Genomic DNA, 12500 nt, shown 5'->3' on the forward strand with positions numbered 1-12500 from the left:
ACATATAACATTGCGGGAATGAGGTACCTGGACTGCGGATCAGGTAAGATCACACACACACACATACACATACACATACACACATGCAACAAGGACTAATTGTAGAATAATGTAATACAATAAATAAACTTATCTCAAAAACGAATGTTGTTCTTACTAGGAATTTATTCAATTTATTTGATTTTTTTTAAAGCGGGGCGGGACTAGAGCGGGGTTGGGGGCGGGACTAAAGTGGGGTTGGGGCGGGACTAGGTGGCGAGTAGATTTTTTGTTCGGCGAACAGATTTTTGGGTGATTTGTCGACCACGGGATATATATATAGATATATAGATATATATATATATATCACACTGATGAGACCCATTAAGGTCGAAACAGCTGTCTGTGGGTGGGTTTTCTGGGTATGCATCTTAACCCTGGCTGTGCTCAAAGCTGTGACCATGCAGCAAGCTTAAGCCTATAGGGAACCATGTTAAAAATGGTTTTTGAGGCAAAAAGTGACACTGTGTGCTCATTTGCATGTGATTTCCCAGAATCCCTTGCTGCAGTGGAAGTGATGTGTGCTGGGTGATAATGGTGAAAGCATACAGTTGTATTTACATTTGCATATTTGCTTTACTGTGGAGGGTTTTTGTCACTTTTTTTACTCACCATAACTTAAATCAGTATAGATAGAGATAGATAGAGATATGTGTGTGTGTATATATATATATATATATATATATATATATATGTATATATATATGTATATGTATATGTATATATATATATATATATATATATATATATATATATATATATATATGAAAAAATCATCTCAGTTGGCACACTGTAAACATGAGTAAGATGCTGATGCTAGCCCCATATGCACATGTAAAAAGTAGATTTTACCAGATTGGAGTCCGGAAAAAACGAGACAGCACACAGTCCAGTAGTTCCAATGAAGTTGTATTCAAAGTAACATGGCGCCACCTCCATCGTTTCGGTCCACTCAACGTGACCTTCCTCAGGGACGTCCCTGAGGAAGGTCACGTTGAGTGGACCGAAACGTTGGAGGTGGTGCCATGTTACTTTGAATACAACTTCATTGGAACTACTGGACTGTGTGCTGTCTCGTTTTTTCCGGACTCCAATCTGGTAAAATCTACTATATATATATATATATATTCCAATGCACAGCCTGCAAGTAAATAAGTTTTGGTGCTTATCCCATTCAGCAATAACAGACCATACGATACCGGTTGCAACACGACATCAAGGGACAGCACGCAGGTAAGTAAATCAAAAATGTTCTATATTTGATAGAAGACACAAAACCGACGTTTCGGTCCCCCAGTGGGACCTTTCTCAAGGTGGTGCAATTGAATGCAGTGCACAATACATATATACACTACCGACACACTTAATCACACTGCGGCCAGATCCGCAAGCCGGGAGATTTCCCGGCTTGCTAGTGGCCGCCCCTCGGCGTGCCGCGCGTCATAGATGCGCGGTCACGCGTCTTCGGGAGCGTGCGCCCCCTGCACGCGCGTCCAGGGGCTCCCCGAGGGAGCCCTGGTGTCCCGCGATCGCGGGACAGCGGCAGGGGGTTCCGGGGGACCCGGCGGACCCGGCAGCGGTAGGGAGAGCGCCCCGATCGGAGGGCGCTCTTCCGCTGCTTCGGCGCGCGCCCGTCACTCTCGGGCGCGCGCCAGGCTACTGCTGCGGCCAAGAACGGGCAAATGCTCGAATAAACTTGGCCGCAGCAGTATACCCCAAACCCCAGTGCAATTCAACAAAACCAATCACAGTTAATTAGCCTCACCTGCCTATGTGACATGCATCCACAGTATCAGCAGGTAAAGAGCGTTCATTTTGAATATATTAACTCTATATTTGTTTACCTGATATGTGTTTAGGCATAAGCAAAAAGGCTCAGGAATTGCATAATGTTACTGCTGAGAGACTACATAAGTCTGCCAGACCCAGCGATATCTTGGATAACCGGAGAGAGTGCGCATGGGCTAAACTGATCTGGAGCTGATACCTGGATAGATTAACTATTTCAGGGACGTGCAAAATACACATTGTAACTGCAAGTTAAGCGAAACATGTGAAACACCTGATGTGCTCACCGTAAATTGTGTCTTCTATCAAATATAGAACATTTTTGATTTACTTACCTGCGTGCTGTCCCTTGATGTCGTGTTGCAACCGGTATCGTATGGTCTATATATATATATATATATATATATATATATATATATATATATATATATATATATATATATATATACATATATATACACACACACACACACACACACACACACACACACACACACACACACACAGTGGTTGACAAATCACCAAAAAATCTACTCGCCACACAAAAAAATCTACTCGCCACCTAGTACCAAACGTATGCTGCTTGGGCCAATAGTTGCTCGCCACGATGTTAAATCCACTCGCCCGGGGCGAGCAAATGTATAGGTTTGTCGAACACTGTATATATATATATATATATATATATATACATACATACATACATACATACATACATACATACATACATACACACACACACACACACGTCAATAAAATATCGTAAATTATGTGTGGGAGTTTGGGGGGGGGGGTCCCTAATGTTACATCTATACCATTCTTTTTAGTAGTCAAAAAAATGTATGGCTATGTACTTCAAAAATATAAGGCAACATTTCTTGTTTTTGTTAATGTTGCAGGAAAATTACCACTTTATTTTTGACTAAAAAGCTCCTATTTTTTATCAAATTGTTTAATAATCCAGTGACACTGTTCATTTATAGTAAGACCAAGCATTTTCTTGTATACAGTTTATCAGGGAATCGTGCACTAAAGATAAATAGCATAGTCTTACCATATTGCCTTTTTGACCTTCTATATATTTTCCTGTATTTCAAACCAGCATAACATTCCCTCGAGTAAGAGTTACATTACTAAATATAAAATAAAAAAAATCAGGCCACTTTCTTTATACTGTAGTTGGATGGAAAATCTTTTGAAAGTAAGAGTATATAACTAGTAAGGACCTTGTTAAGAGACTCTTCCATTTCCATAAATCCAGATCAAAGACAAAGGTTTTGTCTTTTTGAAGAACATTCCCCCAATCACATTTCATCATAATGGATGAAGACCTGTAGACTAGCTTGTTTGTTCAAATGTAGTCGCTATGTCATCACACAAAATATTTCTTGTCTGCCATATATTTGAAAAGCTTGAAATCATCATACACACATTCCTCTGACACGGTCTAGGACATTTGGTCATGGCTGTTACGCCGCCACCAAATGACTCCTGACGCTTGGCTGCAACTAACAAGCCGCATGGACACTCGGCCACCGACCACATCACCTCTAAGTTAAGTCCCTAACCTTAACTCTTACCTTAAAACCCCTTAAATTAACCCCCTACCCTAACCACAAACCCCTAAAGTTAACCTACCCTAACCACTAATACTCCTAAAACTTACCTTGTAGAAGCGTCCAGAGGCGGATCGGCTGCTGGCGGAGGGTGTCTGTGGCCGAACGCCGGCGGTCGTTTGGTTGCGACGAAATTTCTGAATTCTGGTGTTTTTGACGGAACTGATTGCTTTGACTGAATAGTACCCAAGCAAAGAAGGTGATGAAAGAATTGCCAAGAGATCCCTATTTCCTGCACTCAGTCATAGTAAAATTGAGTAAATTGTCTAATGGGTATACTAATCAGATAGATACAGATTATCTGTAGTAGCCGCTCCCATGTAGGAGGACAAGTATTAATAAAAGCCAGCAAAGGACCAAAAATAATAAAACTTTATTTCTTATTCAACACACACACACACACACACTCTGCTCAGGGGAAAAACCTCCACAAATAAAAAAGTAGGTAGGTACTAATCATACAATTGGTTGATCCTTTGACCACACATATATACGTATGTTAGCAAACCCAGGATCTTTCAATATCTGTGATGACTTCATATACAATTAAGTCACCAAACTGTATCAATGATGTAGATATGGACTCACAAATCCATCTAATGTCCTCAGCAATTGATTAAAATAATGTACAAACAAATCTAGCTCTATCCGATTCAAATACAGCAAGCACACCTTCCCTGGGTATTACATAAACAGCAAAGATGCAATGGTGTAGCATTCAGACCACTTCTGTGTATCTCTCAGTGAAAAGTGCAGCTAAACACGTTACATAGACATGCCGGTTGACACATTGTCAGATTTGTCAGATTTGTTTGCTCATAGTGAATGCCACTTTAGACTGTTATGTACACTTGTTAATGGTTATCTTATAAATCAAGGTAAATTCTAAATGGCAAATTGTAGGCGGATAGACCATAGATGGAATAGTCTAATACCCTCAAACTGAGTCCACAGTTAATGTACAGTATACTGACAAGTAGCCTGGAAATAAGTTTGAATCAACCACCATACAACCAGTTTGTTCAGTATTCGATCCACCTACTTCCTCCTGGACATCAACGTGGTGATGACACAACCCGACGTATGTTTCGCACGGCGGGTGCGCACTTTCTCCTCTTGAGAAGGATAGGTTTCAGTCACAGATAACATTCCAAGATACACTGTTTTCAAGTAAAACCCTTTTGTGCTTTATTCATTGTAACACCGCCGGAAGAAGAGATCAGTTTATCTCGCAAGCTCGCACAAATAAAAACATTTAGTTAGCCACAGAACGATATCATCTATTCATTTTTGAATATATATATATATATATATATATATATATATATATATATAAAACAAAAAGACAGCGCGGCTTCCATAGCATAATATTGCAAAGGTAATTTTTAATAAACGTTGCAATACATGGATCACGGCCACTCACAATGTTAAAAAAGTATATTAGCAAAGAACTCAAATCTTTAGAACTTCACCCGACTCCTCCGTCTGATGTGCCGCAACCTCCTGTAGATACGCCGATAGACTTCCGTTCAGGGACGTCGGGAGGTTGCGTCCACACTGTATTCCTTCCTAGCTCCAAGTCTCGCGATAACAGTCTCTGGCAGCAAACGGTTCAATGAACCTCGCACGGGCAGCAGATTCACCGCAGGGGAGTTATTGGGTTAAAAGCGTCAGCATAAATAATGTTATACGCCAAATACATACGTCCATAAGTTCATAGAGAGTTCTGATAATTAACCCTACGCGTTTTGTCGCTGTACATGCGACTTAATCGGGAAGGGGTGAAGTTGCATGTATCACGACGAAACGCATAGGGTTAATTATCAGAACACTCTATGAACTTATGGAACATGTCCCCGACTCTCTCTCCCTCCCCCCCTACCCCCAGATGGCAGCACATGTCCCCGCGCTGCTGTGGCATGTCCCCTCGCTGCCGGCACATCACCCCATATATATATATATATATATGTATATATATATATATATATATATAAACTGCTATTGTTCTTTTGGCGATGTTGAATAAGAAATAAAATTGTATTATTTTTGGCCCTTTGCTGGCTATTAGTACTTGTCCTCCTGCAGTGATGGGAGCAGCTACTACAGGTAATCTGTATCTATTTACCATCTGATTAGTATACCTACGGTATTAGACAATTTTTACTTTAGTCAATATTACCACATAATACTTGACTGAGAGCAGGAAATAGGGATCTTTTGGTGATTCTTTCATCACCTTCTTTGCTTGGATTCATGCTGTTTGCTTTCCCTATATGCACCAGTCCAATTCCATAATTGTATCTAATGAAGTGAGCGGTGTGGTCAAACTCTTGTGCTTTGACTGAATAGTAGCAGTAACCTAGAAGGGACGAGTGTAAAGTATAAAAGTATACTGCCATGGGGAAAAGGTAGACTTCAGTATAATGGTTGTTATTTTACAACTCTTAATATTCTGTAATGCTTGCAATGGAATGTATACTATTTGAATCTGTTTATAACCAACGGGGATGACCTTGTGACACGTTAATCTTTTTATTTTCTGTTCTATTTCATTCAGTCACATTTCTCAACAATACCAGTACAGCTCTGTCTTTACACAACAATACACTGTTCACTGATCTTAAGCCTGATGAAATGGAGTTAATGTATGCTGGTTATGGTGATGAAACTGGGATACAATGTGCATTAAGGTAGGTATTTTGTATGTCTAGCATGGAGCTTGCATTTTTTTCTACAAACAATAGGCTACATTTAAGGTAGATATTTAGGTTAGGAAATTGCTTGCATTTTTTGTAACCTTATGAGAACCACTGGTCATGAGATCAATGAGGTTGCTACTTCTTTAGTAACTGAAGTTCGTGGAACATTTATCGAAGGCACTGGTAGAGAAATACAATTCATAAAGAGGAAAAGCAAGATGCTTCATGTGATATTCTTTGGTCAGTATTACTTACTCTAATTAAATCGTTTTACAATGTAGAATAAAAATAAATATTGCTAGTCATTGAATAGCACGCCTATCTAGTATGCAGTCCATACTGTCAAAACTGTAGATGTACTTTATTTGCAAGTTACAGGACGGTTTAATATATTTTATTTGCGAATTTTAGGGTTGTGTGGGTATACAAAGAAGCATATCCTCGGTCTCTTTTGAGTAAATACAAAGGAGTATACAAACGCTGTAAAATAAATCTGCTCAAGAAAGGAAAAATAATTTTTTTTTAGTTTATTTAAGCTTGTACATCTCATCTAACCATTTCTTCGTTTTCATACAGTTACAAATAAAAAATTTAAAAATTAGTGAAAGTCAGCTTTTATATTTCTTGCATAGATTAATTAAAGACCCTGCTCTAACCTCACTATAACCAGAGTTACACGGTCCATGTCAGGGGTGCCAGTAAACCACTAAAAAAATATATATTAAAAGATAGAAGCTTACAAAAGCCACAACTTGAGCAAAAAAAATAATCTATAAGACATAACACAACACACAACAAATTACCCATTCATAAATATCATCATTTATAAAGTACTGTACATAACTGTATATTGCACAGAATTGATAAAGTGCGTTACTAAGATTATGCATGAATTAGCGTTAGGGGCCTAGCAGTCTAATAGAAGATCCATGTATATATAATTTAAGTGTGAGCTATAATGCACAAATACATAAAAATATCTTGGTAAGAAGATACTATAACTGAAATATTGCCACTTCATTACACAAAAAACAATCTTTGTTTTATAGTAAAAACTATCTATTGTGCCCGGGGAATGTAATATTGAATACATGTCTCTGCCCACTCCCCCCCCCCCTGCTGCTGGATGTAGTGCGGGGTGAGATTTGTCTGTGTATCCCCCACTGGCGGAACATGTCCCCCCCCCCCCCCCACCTGCTGGCAGCACATGTCCCCGCGCTGCTGTGGCATGTCCCCTCGCTGCCGGCACATCTCCCCGCCCCTCCCCCCACCCCACCCCAGTTGGTACATCTCCCCTTGCTGGCGGCACATTTAACCCCCTCTCCCCCCTCCCCGTTGTTACATCTCCCCCTGCTGCTGGGACATGTCGTCCCCCCTCCCCCCCCCCCGCTAGCTGGCACATCTCCCACCCCTCCCCCCCCCCTGTTGGCACATCTCCCCCCCCACATCTCACATCTCACACACACAGAGACACACAGCTCCGATCCAGGCAAGGACACGCCCCCTCCCTTAGTAGCCCCTTGCTCCTGCTCTAACAGATTTGCTGGACAGCCGAGGGAATCTTAGAATGTCCATAATTTTGGAGGTGAGTCACATTGGAAGCTCAAAATAGTTGCGTTGACCTACAAATCCGCAGCAGAATGTCCATTGAAAGTTTCGTTGTGCTACGTGGTGCCGTTTCTGAGATTTTGTTGCTTTGGACATACAAACAAACAGACGGAATCCAACTTAGAATTATAGTATAGATATTCGCTCCAGATTTCATAAATAACAGTAGCCATAAATGTTAGTGATTTGTTTGATAAATCACATTTTGCACAAACCCCTCATAATCCTTCATGCTCTTCTCCCTGCTATTCTTTATCTGCTCCTTGAAATTCTGTCTTCTAGTGACTGTTGTACTTTTTCCACTTTATTATTACTTTACTTTGTCTTTTTATAGACCATTTCACAGTTAATACGGAAGTCTTATGTCAATAATGTTCTGTGGTTTTTGTTTGCATGTGTTTCTCAAATAAGAACTAGTTCATAATACTTCTGTATTCCTAATTTGCAAATATAATGCAGTGACAATTATGTAACATAACCATTACAATTGACTGCATCTGCGAAGAAAGCTTCGGCATAGTAAAAAAAAATACACTATACTGTATGTTCTAGCTACCGAAACCACTACAGACAATGGATATCAGATATTTGTGAACATGGAAGTGTGTCTTTTCTTCAAACCAACATCTATATGGGTTCATAGTTATAACAGAAATATATGTGAATATTTCTCCTAATTGTAATAGCGTATTGTCCTGTCTCAGCCTTCAGGAGTTCGTGAAAGACTGTGGGGGTTATACAAACAAAATTGTCAATGATCTGCTGGATCAGATCACAGGAGGGGATCATTCCAAAACAATTTATCAAATAAAGCAGGCAAGTCTTTTGATCTTCTTATACTGTATTCCATGCTGCTGGTTAAGTTTTTAATTACATTATTACCTGAAGCGGGGAGGTCACCCGGACCTGTTCTGTGATCCAGCAACTTCTGGTGACACCCTGGTTCGTGACAAGTGCAAACAAATTGTGAGGCGCTCCTTTAAGAGGTGTAAATAATAATAATTATTAATAATCTTATATTAAAGTGCACACTAATTAAATTATGTGAGTGTTCATGTGTATAACGAAATAAATAAAATGTGAAACGTCGCAGCTCAACCCTATGGAGAGAAGGTCCTAATTCTCTTGCAGTAGACAATCAGATGTAGTTTTTGGGGAGCGCAGATATCACCAAATGCGGAAAAATGATAATGAGATATATACATATTGTGTTGTAATTTCCAAAAACGAATGACAACTAGGTATTGACAGAAATGGGGACTCACACTTTCCCAATCAAGTAACAGCAGTATGCATACAAATATGCTCTGGACTCTTCTATAGTTTTATGTGGCTATGCTGTATTGCGCAAATTTAAGTGCAATATTCTTTGCCTTAATAGAATTATTTTGTTGAATTTGCATTAAGAGTGTCATCTCTGTTACAATGAGGGTTACCACGCTGAGACCAGTTGCTTTCCACTCATCTGAAGAGTCCAGAGCATATTTGTATGCATACTGCTGTTACCTGATTGGGATAGTGTGAGTCCCTATTTCTGTCAATACCTAGTTGTCATTCGTTTTTGGAAATTACTACACTATATATATATATATATATATATATATATATATATATATATATATATATATATATATATATATATATATATATATATATATATATATATATATGTATATATGTATATATATATGTATGTATCATTATCATTTTTCCACATATGGTGATATCTGCGCTCCCCAAAAGCTACATCTGATTGACACCCTGGTTCCCCCACTCCAACACCAAGCAAAAAAAGGTGCCTCCGGCGGGAGAACCAGGGCTCGGCCCGATGGCCAGTAGAAAAGCAAAAGGGTTTGTATTCGAGACCACGCGGCCATATTTTGTGTCAAAATCAGCACAAAAGAAAACTACAACTACCTGGGGAGCACGGTTGAACTCTGGGTCACCACCAGTTCAGGTAAGATTATATTTATATATATACTAGCTGAGAGACCCGGCGTTGCCCGGGATGTAATTTTGGGGGGGGCGTACGACAGGGTTAGGCTTCCCCCCCCCCCTTGACAGCTAGGTGGGTGACTGAGTTGACTGAGTGTGTGGGTGACTGTGTGGGTGGGTGGGTGACACTTGACTGAGTGGGTGGGTTGGTGACTGAGTGGGTGACTTTGGGTCGGTGACTGGGTGGGTGACTTTGGGTCGGTTTGACTTTGGGTCGGTAGGTGGGTGACTTTGGGTCGGTGGGTGGGTGATTTTGGGTCGGTGGGTGTGTGACTTTGGGTCGGTGGGTGTGTGACTTTGGGTCGGTGGGTGGGTGACTTTGGGTCGGTGGGTGGGTGACTTTGGGTTGGTGGGTGGGTGACTTTGGGTCGGTGGGTGACTTTGGGTCGGTGGGTGGGTGACTTTGGGTAGGTGGGTGGGTGGGTGACTCTGGGTTGGTGGGTGGGTGAGTTTGGGTCGGTGGGTGGGTCGGTGACTGGGTGACTTTTTCAGGGTCGGTGACTGGGTGGGTCAGTGACTGGGGTCGGTGACTGGGTGGGTCAGTGAGTGGGTAGGTGGGGTCGGTGAGTGGGTGGGTGGGGTCAGTGACTGGGTGGGTGGTTTTGGGTGAGACTGGGTAGGTGAGTGTGAGACTGAATGGGTGGGTGAGTGAGACTGAATGGGTGGGTGAGTGTGAGACTGAATGGGTGGGTGAGTGTGAGACTGAATGGGTGGGTGAGTGTGAGACTGAATGGGTGGGTGAGTGTGAGACTGAATGGGTGGGTGAGTGTGAGACTGAATGGGTGGGTGAGTGTGAGACTGAATGGGTGGGTGAGTGGGAGACTGAATGGGTGGGTGAGTGGGAAACTGAATGGGTGGATGAGTGGGAAACTGAATGGGTGGGTGAGTGGGAAACTGAATGGGTGGGTGAGTGGGAAACTGAATGGGTGGGTGAGTGGGAAACTGAATGGGTGGGTGAGTGGGAAACTGAATGGGTGGGTGAGTGGGAGACTGAGTGGGAGACTGAGTGGGAGACTGAGTGGGAGACTGACTGGGAGGGAGACTGACTGGGTGGGTGAGTGGGAGACTGACTGGGTGGGTGACTGACTGGGTGGGTGAGTGTGTGACTGACTGGGTGGGTGAGTGTGTGACTGACTGGGTGGGTGAGTGTGTGACTGACTGGGTGGGTGAGTGGGTGACTGACTGGGTGTGTGAGTGGGTGACTGACTGGGTGGGTGAGTGGGTGACTGACTGGGTGGGTGAGTGGGTGACTGACTGGGTGGGTGAGTGGGTGACTGACTGGGTGGGTGAGTGGGTGACTGACTGGGTGGGTGAGTGGGTGACTGACTGGGTGGGTGAGTGGGTGACTGACTGGGTGGGTGAGTGGGTGACTGACTGGGTGGGTGAGTGGGTGACTGACTGGGTGGGTGAGTGGGTGACTGACTGGGTGGGTGAGTGGGTGACTGACTGGGTGGGTGACTGAGTGGGTGAGTGAGTGGGTGGGTGAGTGGGTGACTGACTGAATGGGTGGGTGAGTGGGTGACTGACTGAATGGGTGGGTGACTGGGTGACTGACTGAATGGGTGACTGAATGGGTGACTGAATGGGTGGGTGACTGAATGGGTGACTGAATGGGTGGGTGACTGAGTGACTGGGTGGGTGACTGAGTGGGTGGGTGACTGAGTGGGTGGGTGACTGAGTTGACTGAGTTGACTGGGTGGGTGGGTGACTGACTGGGTGGGTGTGTGGGTGGGTGACTGGGTGGGTGGGTGGGTGACTGACTGGGTGGGTGACTTGACTGAGTGAGTGAGTGGGTGGGTGACTGAGTGAGTGGGTGGGTGACTAAGTGAGTTTTTGAGTGACTAACTGAGTGGGTGGGTGACTGGGTGGGTGGGTGGGTGGGTGACTGTGTATGTAATTATTGTGTGTGATTGTTGATTGTGTGGGGTGTGTGTGTGGATGAGTGAGTGTGTGATGTGATAGTGAGTGTGTGGTGTGTGAGTGTGTGTGTCAGTGTTGGTTAGTTGAGTGTTTGTGTGCAATAAATTAGACAGATGTGTAAATAGTAATGTTTTGTGTAAAATATGTTATTGAAAGGAAGAGGTGATTTATTGTGCTAGGTGTGTTAGTAGCGGAGGTGTTGTGTTGTTGTATATGTTTGTGTGTGGTGGGATGTTGATGTGCAATGGGAGTGGGTGGTGAGACGTGTAAATGTGCATTGTATTCAGTGTAGTGTGTATGGTGAAGGGTAGGTAATTGGAACAGTGGGTTGGGTGTGTGTGTTTGTTTAGTGGTGGTTGTGTTGTGTGTGGTAGTTAAGGTTATGTTGAAGTGTTGTTTTGTGTGTTGTATCAGCAGAGGAGGTTGGTGTGTGTGTGTGAGTACGTGTGTTGCGTGGTTGAGGGCGTGTGGCGTTGCTGAGTGCGTGTGTGTGTGCATGTGTTTGTGTATTTGTGTGTGTGTTGTGTGTGATGGTGTGTGGTGTGTGTGAGAGCATGTGTGTATGTGGCGTGTGTGATGGCATGTGTGTGTGTATGACGCATGTTGTGTGTGTGAGTGCGTGTTGTTGGTCATAGACATGTTGTAAATTGCATGTTTTTGAGTGTAGTGTGTGTATTATGAGGGTGAAGGTGAGGTGTGATTTGTTGTTATGTGTGGCATAGAATGACAGGATGTTTGCGTGTGTGTGTATGAGGGGGTTTTGTGTGGGTGAGTGTTGTGTGTGAGTGGTGGTGTGAGAAGTGTTTTAGAATAAATTATACAGACAGTGAAATTGTTA

At 42.7% G+C, this 12500-nt stretch overlaps 1 protein-coding gene across 17 annotated transcripts in view; it reads left to right on the forward strand.

The window, feature by feature from the left end:
- BRD9 (bromodomain containing 9) overlaps positions 1-12500 on the forward strand; it is a 105797-nt gene that overhangs the window by 72332 nt on the left and 20965 nt on the right. For all 17 annotated transcript variants that reach the window (XM_075586392.1, XM_075586375.1, XM_075586391.1 and 14 more), the window contains exons 12-13: positions 5998-6130; positions 8452-8563. In XM_075586392.1, coding sequence (XP_075442507.1) covers positions 5998-6130; positions 8452-8563 — 245 coding nt within the window. The remainder of the gene's footprint in view (positions 1-5997; positions 6131-8451; positions 8564-12500) is intronic.

The sequence above is a fragment of the Ascaphus truei genome, chromosome 2 (genome assembly GCF_040206685.1).
Source record: "Ascaphus truei isolate aAscTru1 chromosome 2, aAscTru1.hap1, whole genome shotgun sequence".
NCBI lineage: Eukaryota > Metazoa > Chordata > Amphibia > Anura > Ascaphidae > Ascaphus > Ascaphus truei.